Source organism: Vigna umbellata, chromosome 7, assembly GCF_029865625.1.
Source record: "Vigna umbellata cultivar VRB3 chromosome 7, Vumbellata_1.0, whole genome shotgun sequence".
NCBI lineage: Eukaryota > Viridiplantae > Streptophyta > Magnoliopsida > Fabales > Fabaceae > Vigna > Vigna umbellata.
This window is the reverse complement of record NC_142171.1, coordinates 32,579,028-32,598,378: the sequence shown is the minus strand read 5'-3', so window position 1 is coordinate 32,598,378 and position 19,351 is coordinate 32,579,028. Positions and strand designations below refer to the sequence as shown.

Genomic DNA, 19,351 nt, shown 5'->3' with positions numbered 1-19,351 from the left:
GTTCGTCCTCGAACCACACCGTACTGGGAGAGGCTAGGCTCTGATACCAAATGTAACACCCCTTGCGGAGTGCCACTAAAAATAACAAAATCCAAAATTTGACGCCATTTTTTTTTTTAACATCGCGGAACTAAACCATCAAAAGTTTAAGCGTCTTACATCATCAGGTTAAAACCTTACAAATATCAAATTCATTATTCAAAGACATAAAATTACTTTAAAACATGATATGTCCCCCATAGTTATTCCCATAACTCTCGTCGTGCTACTTCATCTCTGCCTCATCTGCAATGTCATCTACTCCCGTACAAGTACGATCATCGTAGGTGGAAACCACAACCACAACATTTCACGGTGAGTAACGAAGAACCTAACATAGCATATAATTTCAATATCAAAATATCTCAACTTAGATTATTCTAGTCACAACCTTACCATACAACACAATAATCAACTAATAACCCAGATCATCACCACTCAGACTATCAAAGTCACAATATTACAATACATCACAGTATTAAACTCACGACTCAATCATTTACTCAAGCTTCTGTTGTTTCCTTGAATTTTTGTCGTACCAAACCTGTTTCGCAAAACGACAAAAATTCTAAGGAAATGACAGACCCCTTGTTCGCACAATTTTACCATTACAATCATCACCGAACATCTCTTTCACTCCTCTCATTCTCAAAATTCATTCTTTCCTCTTCCAACAATGGAAGAGAATTCTCAACCCACACTCTTGGCCAAAGAGTGTAGATAAGTGCTCCCAACGAGTAAAATTGAAAGTTGTCCACACTGACCTTTACTTGTTATTTTACTCATAAATCTTTGTACATAACTCCAAATGAGTTGATTTCTTTTTTATTGGATTGATTTTTTCTTTGCCCCCACACATCACCATGAGGCTTTCCAATGTTCTTTGTCCTCACTCGCACACTTTCTGGAAAAACTTCCCAGAAGGTCACCCATCCCTAAATTACTCCAGGCTAAGCACGTTTAACCATGGAATTCTTATGAGTTAGGCTACCGAAAAGCAAATGCATTTGGTGATATGAGTAGCCAAATTAATCCCTTTAAGCTATCCTTCAACTTATAGTCTCATACCTACACAGTCTCTAGATCCCTCTCATTCCGGTGTATGTTCGATTCGTCCATGTGCCCCTTCCACTGGAAGCCTGCCAGGAGCCATTCCTTGTCTGTACCCCTTGCACTTCATGCCTCTTGCACCGACGATCACTCTCCGCCCTCGTCAGTGCCCGGATGTCACATGCCCACCAGCTTTCATAAAAATTATGGTCATATGACTAATAATTAGGTGCATTTCTCAAGAATTTAAGCAATGCAGCAACAAAGATAGCATCTAGAAAAGTGTTCATTGATAGAATTGTAGAATGACAATGCTGGATTGAAAGAAAGGTTAGTTTGGGATAATTGTTGCAAAACACGGGTTAAGTAGGAACAAGGAATACATGGATAATTTTGAAACAGTTATTATAATTTATGTAATTTATTTTATTTTACTTTAGTGTAATTGTTAGAAAAAAAAGGAGAAAATAAAAATAGATTATTCAAAAGTAAAATAGAAATAACAAATTATAATTACAATTAAACATTTTAAAAACACGACAAACAGAAGAAATGACAAATCGAGTTGTAATTTAGATCACCACTTTTATAAAAATTTTGTACAATTTGGGTCGCAACTTATTTTGACTTGATGTTATATTTTTATGCTTTTTAATTTTAGTTTGATTTGAATTTTGTTTTTCTTTAGAGCCGACCTAAATTTTATTTTAGTTTAGATGTATGTTTATCTAAAAACCAAATCACACCACACCAGAAACACTCTAGTTATATTCCAATTTTTGCATATTAATATCTTAAAATGTCATTACTGATTTAAAAATATTACAACTATATATTCTCCTATTAAATTTATTTTAATAATAAATTTAATTGTATTATTAATAAATTGAAATATAATATAATAATTATATTAAAAAAATTATTAATGAAAACAGACAAAAATATAATTAGCCTCACACAAGTTTTTATTTGAATATCTTAAGAAAGTCACCACCCTTCTGCATCCAAATTCTTTTGTGATCCCAATGTAAATAATTAGAAAAGTATATGTTTGAAACTAGTTACCTAGAACTAGAGCAGAAAAGATAGATGGGAGAAGACAGAAGATAGGACAAAATCTTGTATGAAGACATTATTAGAAATAGAAAGGTTGAGTTTCCCGACATGAGTACATCTCACATGTTCATTCTCAACTCACTTGGCACTTGCTAACCTGTCACGAATAAGTTTGGCAGCTGCAACCATATTAGTGAGAGCAGGCTTGACCTCAGTGTACTTGCGTGTCTTGAGGCCACAATCTGGGTTGACCCACAGAATGTTGCTCTCAAGAACTGCAAGCATCTTGTTGATCCTCTCAGCAATTTCATCTGTGGGTGGAATCCTTGGTGAGTGAATATCATAAACGCCAGGACCAATGCCAGCACCATACTTCACTCCCTCGCGGAACACTGAAAGTAACTTCTCATCTGATCTGGAGTTCTCAATGGTGATCACATCAGCATCCATGTCTATGATTGAGTGGATGATGTCATTGAAGTTGGAGTAGCACATATGAGTGTGAATCTATTAAATATCACAGTATATTATAATATTAATAAATCAAGTTACTAAACATTAGTACTTATCAGAACATGAGAAATGAAGCTGAACCTGAGTGGTGTCTTTCACACCACAGTTGGTAATCCTAAATGAGTGAACTGCCCAGTTTAGATAGAAAGCCTCCTCAGACTTCCTCAGCGGCAAACCTTCTCTTAGAGCAGCCTCATCAATCTGGATGACAGTAATACCAGCATTCTCAAGATCATCAACCTCATTCTTGATAGCCAAAGCAATCTGGTAGCATGTTTCAAATCTAATAACAAATAGATAAAGTTAAGTAAGACAGATATCCAGCAAAACTATTACTCAAACCTGCACGGTAGCAATAAATGTTTTCATACCTTGGCTGGTCATCTCTAACGAAGGACCAGTTCAGAATAGTAACAGGGCCAGTAAGCATTCCTTTCATAGGTCGTTTGGTCAAACTTTGAGCTGTTGAAGACCAGAAAACAGACATGGGCTTGGGGCGGCTCACATCACCATAAATGATGGGAGGTTTGACACATCGAGATCCATATGATTGCACCCACCCATTGGCAGTAAAAGCAAAGCCAGATAATTGCTCACCAAAGTACTCAACCATGTCATTCCTCTAAATTGCCAAGATTTTTCAACAATTTGAAAGTATATTTTACTTCAGAAAGAAGTTTTTATTAAACTACGAATAATAACAAATATCATCTACACACACCTCAGGCTCTCCATGAACCAAGACGTCAATACCAAGTTCTTCCTGGAGCTTCACAACATTGTTAATTTCCACCTTAATGAAACGGATATAATCTTCCTCAGAGATCCTATTCACAAAGTAATCATATGGCAGTTTAAATCTCATACTGTAATGATAGTTGGATTTGGCAGGTAGCAGGAAATGAACACTTAATACTCACTTTTTAGCCTTGAATTCACGGCGAACTCTTCTGAGATCTGCAGTCTGTGGAAAAGATCCAATTGTAGTGGTTGGAAGAATAGGAAGATTCAGTTTCTTCTGTTGAGCATCCAACCTGGCACTAACATTCGTGACCCTGCGATGATCAGTGCCCTTCAGAGCTGCAGCCTGAGGGAAAAAAAAAATATTAAGCCTTCTAAAATTGGTTGGTCTTTCCTTTTGCAGGTTCTGAATAGTTGATTAATTGTGGCCCGTGAGCTTACTTCTACTGTCACTCACATCCTCCTCTTTAGTCTTTCCTATTGTAATTTCCACATCATCATCCTCAATATCAAACCTTGTTTTTCTTTCATTAATCATTGTTGCAAACCCACAACAACCTCAAACGTTTCTTTTTCTACTTCATCAATATCATTTTCAAAAGCAATTACATCCTGTTAGATTATTAGATATCTTGTATATCTTATCTTCATCTTTTATCTTTAATTAATTTGTTATTATTCCTTATTTGTATTTTGGACATAGTCAAAATTTCTTCTAATATAAATAGAATATCCTATGTGTATATTCAACACAAGAGAGATTAATCTCATTCATAATTTTTCACTATATTCAACATGGTATCTAGAGCCTAAGGTTTGTTAGCAAAAAGTTTGTCGCCCCTACTCACTATAATTGCCCCCCGTCATTAGATCTGTCGCCACCACTGTTAGAGCCGCCGCCATCGCCGCCACTGTCACCATCATTGAAGCATCAATTTCAACCGATGACCATGGTATTGCCCGTCTCGACCAAGCGACCACAACGCCGTCAAGATCGCTACCATCAAAGTCTAGACACACTCTTACGTGCCGATCACAATTTGCTTCTGCCATATTTTCTAGCCACTCATGGCAGCATATGTGCCGTTGTCTCCAATGCCGACCACATTCCTTGGACCCGTCAAAACCTCTCCTCTTTGGATCTGGCCTGGATGTGTTGATTGGGCCTCTTTAGGTTTTTACTTAGTGTATACGCCTGACCCGTCCATATACACTAAGTTTGTCAATGTGTATTTATCTATTAATAATATTAGAAAGTGGGTTTTAAGCCTAACTCAACCCCACAAAACCGGCTTATAAGGTGAGGTTTGCACCTCACGTATATATTATATTTTGGCCTTATCTCTAGTCGATGTGGGACTTCCAACACACCCCCTTCACGCCGAGGTATAGACATCTCGTGCGTGATAGTAGAAATTGGGTGGTCCGATAACGGCCCGATAGCTGGTGGAATAGAAGAATAGAATGCCCACATAGAACTCGCTAGGATAGGCTCTAACCATGGCTCTGATACCATGTTAGTAAGTGGGTTTTAAGCCTAACTCAACCCCACAAAACCGGCTTATGAGGTGAGGTTTGCACCTCACTTATATATTATATTTTGGCCTTATCTCTAGTCGATGTGGGACTTCCAACAAATAAGTTAGATGACACTAATTATGCAACTTGGCATCAGACTTTAAACTTTGACATAAGAGTCAGGGGTATGTTGATCATATTACTCAGCACGTGACAACTATTGATTCCGTTGCAGTTACCCATTGGTTGAAAATTGATGCTTAGTTATGCATTGTTCTCAAAGGTACCCTTCACTCTTCTTTAAATCAAAATTTTCATTCCTATGAAACATGTTTTGAAATCTGTCAAACCCTGAAAATGACATGTGGAAGGGAGGGACAGATGTCTCAAATAAAAGAGATTGAGCATTTTATAGAACTTTCCAAACCGCAGCTCATCTCATTTTCTCAGAATCTGTACCTCTCTAATACTCAAGTCTCTTCTTTTCTCCTCCTTCTCTCTACAAATTCTTCATCTCATTTCATCTTTTCAATCATCTGACCACACTTAATCAGCCCTGGTATCAAGAACTTCAATTTTCACCGATCAAAGTCTCGTTTAGAACGGGTAAGTCTCAATCTCTGGGGTTCTTGTAGGATTCTGAAACTTTCTGACACATGCAAGCCACATTTCTGGTTGCATGTGTTCATCAGCTTCTTATTTCTAATCACTTTTTCTGGTATTTTGGGTTGGTCCATTACTGCAAATCGACGAACTGTAGGTTCTCGAGATTGTCTGGTGTTAAGAGCAAATTTCTGAAGTGGTAAAGTTGTTCGGTCCAGTTAAGAGGTAAAGGAAGCTAGATAATTTAATTACTTAGTTTTGATGTATGAAAATGTTGTTTGATGATGTTGCATGTATATGAAACTGAATGATTTGGTGTTCGGTGTTGTTGGTGTGGAATATTGATGATGTGTTTATGATGATTGTGTTTCTGCATGATTATGATTCAGTGGCCGAGTGAAATTGGAAGGAAGTGTGGTAGTGAAAATGGGGAAATTGTGTTCGGTTTGAGTTTGGTCTGTATGGGAAATCTGGGTAAGTTGATTAAAGACTTGTTAGAATTCTTAATTCACTCATAAATGTGCCAAAAACTAGGAAATCTGATTCTCGGTCATTGAGTTCATGATTCTGCAGAATTGACTCTCAAATCTGTGATGAAACTCTCTTAATGATGTTAGAAAGACTTAGATATTCTTAATTAATGTGTAGTGATGTATATGATATACGTTTGGAGGATTAGAAGTTGGGAGAATGTAGTGAAATTGGTAAGGATTGGTGTTCATATCATAATTCTGCAGTTATTCTGCAAAATTATGTAGTTCGCTGAGGGTCTTTAATTGACCGTTCGGCTTTATCTGGTGCTCGGTCTTAACTTAGTTCTGATATTGTGGATTCTTAGTTAATGACCGATCGGTCTTGTGTTAATATTCCATTGAATATAGCATTCGGTCTAGTCATGGCTCTTGAATTTAAACTGCGTTCGGTCTGTTATAGGCCTTAATTGTTAATGACCGCTCGGTCACATACTGTCTTGGTAGTGCTCGGTCATTTACCAGCACTCGATTTCAGAAGCGCTCGGTCTTGTATTTGCAGTTATGCTAGTGTTAGCGCTCGGTCTCGGTAGTGCTTGGTCTTGTACTGATACTTGGTTTGTATTGGTGTTCGGTCTAAGCTCTAAGTGTTCGGTCTAAATCAATAGTGTTCGGCCTAAGCCAATAGTGTTCTGCCTAAGCAAATAGTGATCGGTCTAAGGCTTTAATATTCGTTCTAAATCATAAGGGTTCGGTCTAAGATTCAAGTGTTCGGTTTTAGCTTTAGAATTCGGTTGTTCTGGCGTTCAGCTTCAAAGACGTTCGGCTCATGATTGAGTTTTACTCTTTACATGACCGTTTGGTCATATATTCACATATTGAGAGTGTTCGGCCATTCGGTCTTGTTCATAGACTAAGGTTATCTTTTCCGTTCGGTTGTGATCAAGGGTGGTGTTTGTTTTACTGTTCGGTTTGATTTTACTTAAATGTGTTATGGATGAGGAAGCATGTTGGTAATTAAGTATGGTATGATATTCTAATGTGATGAGAAAGAGAATTCCAAGGAGGAATGTCACAGTGGTGGTTTCATGTGATAAAAGTATGAATCTCAGTGGTGGTTTCAATATGGTAAAAGTATGAATATGGGAAGCTCAGTTTTGGCGTTTATCCGGACATTCTCATGGTCACCAATTCTCAAGTAGAGAATGGTGAGGCATGTTGTGAGAATAGCAGGAGGCCCTAGCCTGGGCGGTATGTTTACCTTGACCTAAGGTGAGGGATAACGGGCTAACCTCATGTGGCAGCTGAGGGTGTTTCCAGTTAATTCACCCACGAGTGCACGAACGGGCATCGCTACATATTCATACAGTCCGGACAGTCAGAGTAAAAGTTGTCGGTTATAATGTGTTAGATGTTAAGATGTGTGTTTCTGTTATTTGGGCTCAGCCTATTCTGTATTAAGGGCATTGGCCCATATCTTACAATATAAATAAATTACCCTATGTGTATGCTAAACACACAAGGGATATTTTCTCCCAATCTTCTCTATTTCTCACAATATGATTGTATTATATGTTTGTCTGAATTGCATGTTAACATGGTTAATTAAATTACATTAGCTTAGCCTTATTTTCCTGTTTTGTCATGTTGTTCGTTCGGTCGTCTTTGTCATTGGAATGATTACCCTGTGGGTGTGAACAGAAGGTGTTGAGAGTTCTCTGGAGCAGGCGCTGGCAGGAGAGGATGGTTTCCGTTAGAGTGAGACCGATTGGTCTTATTCTTATTTTTGTATTAGTGTTGGACCGTTCGGTGTAATACCCTGCTTGTATTACCATTCGGTTGGTTCTTGTGGTTTGTTTCAGTATAGGTTTCTGTAAAGTTTTAAATTTATGGTTATTTTAGGATAACTCTAAGTTAGCTTTATTTCCTCTAACTGTTCTATTTCATTGTAAATGTAAGAACTTTTAAATAGAGTTTAGAGCTATATTTTTTTGGGATGTTACAAAATCTAGGAAAAAGCCGAATTATTATATACCAATTGTTGTAATTAGAAGAGATATCTTTAGAATCTTCCTAATTAGAGAAAATAAATATATAATTTTCTATTTTATTTTGTTTACCTAGTTTTCCTATTTCCATTTTTAGGAGAATTACATTGTTACAAATAGAGGATATGAGAATGTATTTTTTATGATTCTGAATAATAAAATCAGTCCTATTTTCAACTCCAATGATACTCAACGTCTTTATGGTGTTTGTCTTTATCTTTTTAATGTTCTTGCTCCTCGGCATTAGAACTCTGTGGCTAATTATATGAGTAAAATTCATGCTCTTTTCCATGAATTTAATGAATTTTTGCCTTTTTCCTCTTGCCTCTACTCCTGCCCAAGAAACAGGACAACGGTCAAAGTTCTTCATACTATTATCTGTTATCAAATTTTGGGTTCACCTATTATTCCCACTGACTTCAACTTGTACCACACTTTTGTGTGTACCTAGTAAACCCATTAATGATACACCTGTTTCTTCTACGTTGGATCTCAACATCATGATCACAATCACTATCACAAGCCGAGAAATTTCTAGCCGCTTATGGCAACACGTGTGTCGTTCTCTCCGACATCAACCACTTTCGTTGGACTCGTTGCAACCTCCTCTATTTAGATTGGCCTGGTTCTATTGATTGGGCCTAATTCGCGTTTTAGGTTTTTACTCTCTCTTTCTTGTTCTTGGCTTCTGACCTCTCTTTTGTTACTAGTACGTCTGACCCGTTGATATATACGAACTATGTCAATGTGCATTTATCAATTGATAAGTTAGATGCCACTAATTATGCAACTTGCACATCAAACATTAAACTTTGGGTTAAGAGTTAAGGGTATGTTGATCATATTACTCAGAACGTGACATTTATTGATTTTCCTAGGGTTACCCATTGGTTGAAAATTGATGCTCAGTTATGCAATATTCTCAAGGGTTCCTTTCACTCTTCTTTAAAAAAAAAATTGTTCCTACGAAACATATTTTGAAATCTAGGAACACAGCAAATTATTATATACCAATGATACACGTCTTTATGGTGTTAGTCATGATTTTTTCAATTGGCCCACTCATTAGGTGGACACGGACCCTAACAAGTGGAAAGTGTATATGAGGAGAAGGAAGAAAGGCAATATGCAAGATGCTGAGCTGGCAAGGGTAGTAGGGTCAATCTCTTAAGGTTATTAGAGGTTGTTAGGGTGAGAGAAAGAGGAATGTCGTTATTGGGTATAGGGGAGAGAGAGAAAGGAGGAGAGGTGTTGGGGTATAGAGAATCATCTTAATTTCTCTGTTTAAGAGCTCTGCTTTGGAATGGGAGTCTCACTCCTTTTGATTTTCCCAGCTTTTCAATAATATCATATACTTTCCCATTACCTATGTGTTCTGTTATATTTTTGTAATATTTTGGTTTCCATCAATTTGGTCTAACCTATCGGATTTGTGACCTTAGTGGATGCCAAAAGGGAGGAAGAAGCAAACCACCATACAGATTGAAGAATTAGTAAAGGAGGATAACATGGAGTCGTGAGCGAACTGTTTCGAGGCTCCAGTGTCATAGATGAAAGTGTCGGTTAAGGAGCTTAAGGTTCAAGCAGAGGCACAAACAAAGTTGATGGAGTCGATCTCCCTTAGCCTTTCACAAAAAAGAGCAGAGGAATGAGACGAGTAAGTGGGCTCGAAGAAATAGTGTTTCGAGGTCTGGGCTATGCCCCCTTTAGGGGGATGCAATGGAGGAATTATGACAGTCAATCAAGAAGATCGAGTTTCCCCTGTTTAATGGTGAAGATCCTGCTAGCTGGATTACTAGAACAGAAATTTATTTCAAAATGCAGGAAACTAGTGAGGAGGTGAAGATCAGTTTAGCACAATTGTGCATGGAGGGAGGCGCCATTCATTTCTTTAATTCTCTAGTGAATGACAATGAAGATTTGTCGGGGGAACAATTGAAGGAAGCCTAGTTGGAGAGATATGGAGGATGGTGAGAGGGATGTAATTATGAGTAACTTACAATGCTTAAACAACATGCGACGTAGAAGAATATACCAAGAGTTTTGAGTATTTGGTTGCTCAAGTATCTCATTCCTGACAATCATTATTTTGCCTATTTTGTTTTGGGATTGAAGGACGACATTAGGCCACATCTCAAGAGCATACAATCAATGATGCCATTGACACATGGTAGTATGTTGAATGGGGCTAGAACACTGAAATGGAGATGGCTTTGTGATGCTCTAGAAATATAATTTTTGACTCATCTATTGTATTAAAGGATGTTTTACATGTTCCACAATCAGCCAATAGTCTTATCTTTATGCAAAAACTAATACAGGATTTAAATATTGTAACATTTCTCTCAACTTATTGTGTTTTTCTGGACCTTGTCACGGGAAGACAATTTTAACTGCTAAGGAGCAAATTGGGTTGTATATGTCGGAGTCCGATGACCAAAGCAAAACAAAAATCATGATTCAAAAACAAGTTACATATGAGACGTGGGAAAATTTCCAAATATGGTTACACATAAAAGGCTTGGGCATCCTTCATTCAATCTTATCAAGTCCTTATTTCTCCATTTGTATACCAAAGAGTCTATTCAGTCTTTTAATTGTGATATTTGTCAGTTGTCAAAATATCATTGTGCATCTTATCTTATTAGTAATAAAAAGAGTATTTCTCCATTTGATTTAATTCATTCTAACGTTTGGGGACCCGTCATATAATCTATTTCCGGAACCAAATGGTATGTTACCCTTATTAATGATTGTACCCCTGTCACGTGAACATACCTTATGAAAAATAAATAAAAAGTTTTCCAAATCTTTGTTAATTTTTTTCGTCTTGTCCACAATCAATTTGGAAAAAATATCAAAAGAATCACGGCTTTTAATAGTATTGAATATGTGAATCATGAATTTCTCAAATTTTTGTCTCATAATGGTATTGTTCATGAACTAACATGTGTAAACACCCCTCGACAAAACGAGATTGCAGAAAGCAAGAATTGTCATTTTCTTAAAGTAACTAGAGCTCTTCTTTTTCAAATGTTTGTTCCAACAAATTACCAGGGCGAAGCCGTGTTAATTGCCACATATTTCATCAACAGGTTATCCACCCGTATCTTAAATGGCATTAGTCCTATAGGTCTCAATTGTCTTTTGTTCCTTCTCCCCCTAATAACGAGTTTACCTAGTCGAGTCTTTGGATGTATTGCTTTTATTCACTTTCATCATCCTAATCGTAGTAAATTAGATCCCAGAGCTCTTAAATGTGTCTTTATTAGGTATCCTTCTAATAAGGGTACAAATCTTATCATTCTCAGAGTTGTCATGTCTTTATCACCAAGGATGTCACCTTTCATAAAACACAATCATTTTATATCAGCCCACCACTTTAGGGGGAGAATGCACTTGAGGTGGATGAACTCTCCTTCTTGTCATTGCCATGTTTGTCTTTGAAGGATGCTCAAGATCTAAGCAATGAAGCTACCGTAGTCCATAGTGAGGAAGAGGTAGAAGACAATTTTCTTTTAGCAAAAAATATGAAAGAAGAAAACAACTCACTTTAACTCTCGAGCAAGAATAATTGTCTAATCCGAAGAAGAGGATCCCTAAAGATAACAATGAGGAGATAAGTATTACTGAGGATTTACCCATTACATTGAGAAAATCATGTGCTAAATATCCTATTTCTCAGTATGTTTGTACTAACAATCTCTTTAATATGCACAAAAACTTTTTCTGCCATTGATGCCACAAAAATTCCTACCCCAATCCAAGAGGCCATGAAACCTGAACAATAGAATCAAGCCTTGAAAGAAGAGATGAATGCATTAGAAAGAAATTCAACTTAGAAGATTGTTGATAAGCCAAGAGACAAGAAGGCGGTGGGATGTAGATGGATATTCACATTGAAACATAAGGTAAATGGGACAATAGAAAAATATAAAGCTAGATTGTTGGCAAAAGCATATACCTAGTCCTATGCGATTGACTATGAGGAGACGTTTGCCCCAGTGGAAAACATGAATATAGTTCGAGTTGTTCTCACTTTGGCTGCTCATTTTGGATGGGACTTACACCAATTGTATGTGAAGAATGTCTTTTTCATGGAAATCTAGAAGAGGAAGTGTACATGGAGAATTCCCCAGGTTTTGAAGTGAAAAATGAAAGAAACAAGGTATGCCTCCTAAAGAAAGCACTGTATAGCCTTAAGCAATCCCCTAAAGCATGGTTTGGAAGATTTACAAAAGCAATGGTTTCCTTAGGATACGGACAAAGCAAAGGAGATCATACTCTATTCATAAAGCACTTTTCTACTGGTAAACTCACTTTATTGCTTGTCTATGTAGATATGATTATTGCAGGAGACGATGAAACAGAAAAATACATGTTAAAAGAAAAATTGGCAGCCCAATTTGAAATGAAAGACCTAGGAAAATTCAAATATTTTTTTAGAACAGAGGTTGCTTACTCCAAGAATGGAATTTTCATCTCCCAAAAGAAATATGTACTTATCTCCTCAAAGAAACAGGAAAGTTGGGATGTAGAACCTCAACAGATCCTATAGAACAGAATCATAGCTATAGAACAGAATCACATAATTGGAAGTGAAGAAAGTGCTCCTGTAGAGAAGGCCCGATATCAAAGATTGGTAGGAAAATTGATTTATCTATCACACACAAGGGCATACATTGCTTATGTAATTATTGTAGTGAGCCAATTTATGCATGATTCAAAAGAGAGACACATGTAAGCAGTTGTCAAAATTCTCCAATACTTAAAGTCAAGTCCAGAAAAGGGGCTATTATTCAAAAGGGAGGACACATTGACTATGAAAATATATTCTGAAGTTGGCTATGCAGGTTCTATTACTGACAAAAAATCTACTTCTGGGTATTGTGTGTTCCTTGAAGATAGTCTAGTAACGTGAAGGAGCAAAAAACAGGATAGAGTACTTCGTTCTAGTGTAGAAGCTTAATTCTAAGCTCTTGCTCAAGGAATGTGTGAAGGACTCTGGATGAAAATCATTTTGGATGACCTTCAAGTCAAGGTGGACAACCCTGTGCAACTACACTGTGACAATAAGTCTGCCATGAACATTCCCCATAATCCAGTACATGATAGGAATCATCAAAGATAATCTAGACAAAGGCTTTGTGATTAAAACTCACGTTCCTAGAAAACATCAGATAGCAGCTAATTTTACAAAAGACTCCCTCCGAGTAGATTTCAAGATCTTGTAGGCAAGTTAGGAATGATTGATATTCATTTATCAACTTGAGGGAGATGTTGTAATTAGACGAAAATCTTCCCAATTAGAGAAAATATCCATAGAATCTTCCTAATTATAGAAAATATTTGTAGGATCTTTTAGATTAATTTTCAATATACTGTTTCCTTATTTCCCTTGATTAAAAGATTAGATAGAGGTAAGGAGAATGTAATACATATGAATGATAATAATAAAATTCATTCTCTTTTCAAGCCAATTAATCTTCAATATGCTTCTTCCTTTCAAATCATATATTTAACACTCCTTTTCAAGTAGATTTATATATATATATATATATATATATGTCAGTTTGAAAGGGAGTGTTATGATTTGAAAGGAAGAAGCATATTGAAGATTAATTGTCACCTTGAAAGATAGAAAGTCATGTCTGAGAAATATCTACTAGCTTTGTCATTATTTACTTTGTCAGCTACCTGGCAAGCATGTTTACGTAGTCTCTCAAGGGATCTTGTGTTGATGACATTTATAACAAGTTTGTTTCAAATGATATGTTAAATATGCTTCAACTTTAGTTATAGCGTTAGGGATATGAGTTGACTATGTTAGAGATATGGTTTGATTACATTAAATAGGACAATATGATATGATTTGATAGAGAAATATCTTACCAAATATTTCTCATTATTAGATATTAGTTTTGTTCCTTAGTATTATATACTTTCTTTGCTATAAGATTACATGCATGTACCTAACACAAGGAAATCATTATATTCCCTCTAAGTTTCTCTCTTCTCAACATAGTAACAAAGCGATCACATCCTCTGTGACCTGTTTTGTCACTAGTCCTTTCAACAATAGTGATGATTTTGCATACTTATCTTCTAAAATAATCCTCAAAAGTAAAAGAACCAAATTGAAAATCTAAATCAGCACTTACGGCCTTTTGGACGGCCTCATTTGTCACCCTTGGGGAGGACTTCCTTGAAGCCAAGGCTGCAGCATTAGCAGAAAAATAAACCTGCAAAAAGATAGGCCATAAAAAAACAAAATGACTTAGGTTTGTAACAAAAAGTTTTCAATTCCATCGGTATGATGTACCTCGTCCTTCTGTCCAGACAATGCCTTGGCCAAGGCATTTACTTCAACAACCTTTTGTGCCGCAAATGCAAGCCATGATTTAATCTCTTGGTCCAACTTGGTCTCATTCACAAGATCAACTGCAGTGTGAAGAAGAGAACAGCATGTAGAAACCACAACCTTGTCTGCAAAAGTAAAAGATGGTTCAGATTTAATTTCTGGTATGCTGAATATACGTCAATAATAATGTTAATTGACAACAAGTACCAGTCCCAACAATGTCCCCAAGTGCCTGCAAGGTGTTCAGAGAAGATGCAAGATTATTGGCCCAAATATTTCTTCCATCAACAACACCAGCAAAAAGAAATTTTCCAGATGGAAATCCTTGCTTGATCAAATCAAGGGTCTTTGTTCCACGAACAATGTCAAACCCATATGCAGTAACAGCCTTCAACGAGGTGAGAGTTTTGTATGCTTCAGCAGGAACGTCAGCAAAATATGTCTCAATCAGAACATTCAAACCAGATAAACTTGATTCTAGCTCTGCATAGGCATGAGTAAATGCTTGTAACTGGTGGGCATCAAGATCCTTCACAAGGGTAGGTTCATCAAACTGGACCCAAGTAGCACCGGCTGCCTTCAGTTCAACCACAACCTCCCTAAAATATTTAACGATGTATGATTGAAGCAACATTGATATACAATTCCAGCACATATGAGCACTTTAAGACCATACCTGTAGACAGGAAGGATCTTGTCAATTAGAGAAAGAAGGGAAAATGACTTATCAACACCCTTTGCTGGTTTTGACAGCAACAAGTAGGATACAGGACCCACAAGCACAGGTACAGTATTAATTCCCAGCTACATATTAGAAAGACAAAGGTTATAAGCATCATTGAATGAAATTAATAATTTATTTCTCCCTTTGGCCACTAACATTCTTTGCATATCAGAGACCTTTGTAATATGTCAACAGTTAAGGTAGTAAAAATTCTTCTAACCCCACAGTCTACAGAGGTTTATTATGAACTTTTCAGATCAATCTAGGATAGTTGTGATGAATCTATCTTAGAACTTACAACTTTGGCCTCTTTGTATTCAACCACAGCCTTGCGGGATGAGTATGAGAACTTAACATCTGGACCCAATTCAGGAACAATGTAATGACTGTACCATAAGGGATAATAAGTTTGTTAGAACTAAACAAATACCAAAACAGTTGCCATATTAAGTTTTGCATTAATAGATTTAAATCAACTACAGTGTCAACTGTGAGCGAATGTGTGTGTTCCTGCAGTCATTCAAAGTCCCCACCAAAATCTCCATCATACACTAACTTACACCTTTCATATCAATCGTAATTAATCAAACTATATGTAAAACTCAAAAATTGAGAGGGATGATTTGACTTACTAGTTGGTGTCAAACCACTTGGTCATTTCCATAGCTGGTACGGATGCATTCCCTCTTGCCATTGAGAAGTAAACATCAAACCCAATCTCCCCGCCATTCCAATTATATCTAGCAGGAACTGCCCCGAGCATGGCTGTTGTGTCCAGCACTTGATCATAGTATGAGAAGGTGTTGCTTGGAATATACTTTGTACCAGCTTCCGCCATCTGCTTCCAGATAGCTGACCTAAGGTCTGCAGCAACCTGCTGCAGCTCCTCAGCACTACTCTTTCCATCCCAAAAGGATTCCAAGGCAAATTTAAGCTCTCTCTTGGGTCCCATTCGTGGATAACCAACAATATGAGATGCCATTGCTCTGTCATTGCAATATTCAAATCCAAAATTTCAATATACAGTTACAAACGAAGAGGAATGCTAGAATGTAGCATGTGGTTATCCATGATAGGTTTCTCTGATTGTGGCCCGAATACAAATAGATGTGAGACGACTATAATTGACATTACACCTCCAGTAAAACATCTAATCCTGGAATCTGAATTTAGCAAAACATTCATCAGATTGTTTATTTGCTTACCCCATAAAGGCGAATGAACTAACTGGAAACTAAATCCACACCATACCCCTGATATGAGAATTTTCACCGATTAAATTGTAGCATATAAATCCAATATTTAGTCCTTTATGCACAAAAAAATGAACAATTCTTTTATTACCTCAAGATTATATTCATAGGTGTTCTTTCTAATTGTATAACATTAACAAATTAATAAATATCGGAATGTCCATCATGAAATATAAGTATTTACCAGTCATTTGAGCCATTGTCCTTAAATCTTATGAAATATAAAGATATACTACACTTAAATCTTTCTATTGTCTTCAATTCAATTTCTATAACCTGACCGAATCTCACTTGTACTCCCTCCTACTACTTAGAAGAACTCTTTAATTTAAATTCAATTCCAACGATAACAGCATATAGAGAGCAACAAAATCTGCATTTTAGAATATAAAGACATCTAACATTATTTAACTGATCAAAACAAACACAGTTTTCAACAAACAAAAAATCAAACACACAGTGAAGACCATTGATTTGGACTCGCTAATCCTCTTATTCTATTAAGAAGGAGATACAGACCAATCAACCAAAAGGGCACGGCGAACACAGTGATTAAAAAACTTACCAACTTCAGCCGACTACAAACTACAAGGTTCACAAAATCAGGCTTAGTAGCAACTCATAACCCACACAAAAAAAGTCGGAAGCGCTAAGCATGAGAAGGGAGGGCATTAAGTTGCTCATTTGAACATCAAATTCAAACCCCAGATAAATCAAAACCAAATTTTGAAGGCAAGCTCAAAAATCAGAGTCTCAGTTAAATTGACCCACTTCTTTCCATGATGAAAATGGCTGAAAAAACATAAAATAATCATTAAAAACTGAAAGTGAAAACCAAAGAGAACGAACCGAGAAGAAGTGGAACGAATAGAGAAGCGAAAAGAAGAGGACGAGTAAGAGAGAGTGCAAAGTGAGAAGGTAAACGGTGCCACACACTGAACAGAGAGTTTGTACATTTATACTATTCACTTCACTGTGCACGCAATTTCTCTCTCGCTCTCTCACCTGTATTTTTATCTTCCTCTCTCTTCTTACTTCTCTCGGTACTGATACAAGTAATAATCTAGCTGTTTCCCCAAAACAATTTTTTTTATTTCTTTTATTATCACTAATATTTTATTTTGATTCTCATCGCTCTAATTTTTGTCATGTTTTCTAACTTTTACCATTTTATTAAACAAACATAAATCAAAATCAGATTTAACTAATAAATTTATATATAAATTTATGACTTTTAATCATAATATTAATACAAATAATATCATAATAGACTGACATTAATATATATATATATAATGTGACATCCCAAAAATACAGCATAAGCCATAAAATCAGAAAATCACATTTAATAATATTTCGATACAGTTTTCCAACTAAAAACAAAACAACGCTCAAGGACGAATGTCCTTGAGTACAGTCTTACAATAATAACAAAACAGACGCGCAAAGCCGCACGTCTTCAAAGTTACAAATGAAAAAGCCGAACGTACACGAAACTTGACCGAACGGTTTACACGGCACAAATATTGAATGGTCTATCAAAATAACAAGGCAAGATGGTCGAACGACCATTCTAATACAGGCTACATAACTGGCCGAGCGCCTCACTGCTCGGTCTTCACTTCGACATCAACCAGGTTCTCTTCATTCAGCGCCTCTTCCAAACGCTCGTCTCCCTCTGCTCACATCCACACGGATGATCATTGCATTGACAAGACGGACGTACAAGGACAATAGACAACACAAGGAAACGAAAGGGTAAGCTTACTTAATTTAACTCATGCATCAACATACAATTTCAAATAAACCATTCATCACACATGCATATTTCAACATACACATTCATTACATAAGAATACACTTCAACGTACTTACTCAATAAAACTCAACACGACTGACTGTCCGGACTGTATGAATTCTGCGTAGTTACAGGCGTTCGTGCACCCGGGTGGTGTGGTAACTGGCATTCTCATCAGCTGCCACCCGAGGTTAGTACGTCCGTCCAAAGTACCTCTAAGGACGACGACCTCCTGCCATTCCCACGCATGACGTGCGCCTCTACTTGAGGACGATCACTCACGGAATATCAGGATTGAACAGCCAGCATTAACTTCCCACAGTCATACTTTACGAATTTCAACATTTATCTGAGTCATTCCTACCTGGAACGCTCGTTCAATAATCATATTTTCATTTCATCTCGTATACTTTCCAAAATTACTATTCATCAATGAGTCGTCCCTAACTGGAACGCTCGTTCAGAAGTCACAATTTGCTTTCATATCATATATTCTCAACCTTTATAATTTCATATTTATTTTCATCATTTCTTTGTAGACTAAAAAAAACGAACGTTCTGTCCCCAATAAGGCCGAGGACGAACGCTGGAAACGGGACCAAAGGACGCTCGTTCGAATCAGAGAACGAACGCTCAGTATATGTCGAGCACCATTTTGAGTGGGCGCTCAATCTAAGACCGAGCCCCTGTTTTAGAACGAGCGTTCAGTCTAAAACAGAACACCCTAAAGGACGAACGCTAATCTTAGAAACCGAGTTCATTGGGACGAACGTTATTACCTTGAGAATCAGTTAAATGAACTGACGCTCGTGAATTTTAAATAAATGACCGAACGTGGCAAATCTGAAGTTGGACGTACGCTATTTCAATAAAACCGAACACCATTTAGAGCGAGCGCTCAGTATAAGACTGAGCCTCATTTTTAGGACGAACGCTCCTCTCAAAACCGAGCACCATTAGGACGAGCGTTCAGTATAAACCGAACACCCTTTAGGACGAACGCTAAGTTCAGAACCAAGCACTATTTGGACGAACACTCAGTTCAAAACCGAGCGCCAATTTGGACGAACGCTCAGTGTGAGACCGAGCGCCTATTAGAGGGAGCGTTCAATAAAAGACTGAACACCAACTTGGACAAACGTTCAGTATAAGACTAGGACGCACGTTCAATATAAGA

At 37.0% G+C, this 19,351-nt stretch overlaps 1 protein-coding gene across 1 annotated transcript; it reads right to left on the bottom strand.

Annotated features, from left to right (window-relative positions):
• Nucleotides 1-2,027: 2,027 nt before the first annotated feature.
• Nucleotides 2,028-17,417, bottom strand: LOC124824315 (5-methyltetrahydropteroyltriglutamate--homocysteine methyltransferase 1-like). The gene is made up of 12 exons (XM_047296736.2): nucleotides 17,226-17,417; nucleotides 15,756-16,109; nucleotides 15,422-15,509; nucleotides 15,076-15,203; nucleotides 14,607-14,998; nucleotides 14,361-14,524; nucleotides 14,200-14,280; nucleotides 3,579-3,745; nucleotides 3,380-3,485; nucleotides 3,030-3,280; nucleotides 2,740-2,941; nucleotides 2,028-2,652 (listed from the first exon to the last, which is right to left on the bottom strand). Exons 1-12 carry the CDS (start codon nucleotides 17,330-17,332, stop codon nucleotides 2,284-2,286), a joined length of 2,409 nt encoding a protein of 802 aa, XP_047152692.2. The 5' UTR covers nucleotides 17,333-17,417; the 3' UTR covers nucleotides 2,028-2,283.
• Between the last annotated feature and the right edge of the window lie 1,934 nt (nucleotides 17,418-19,351).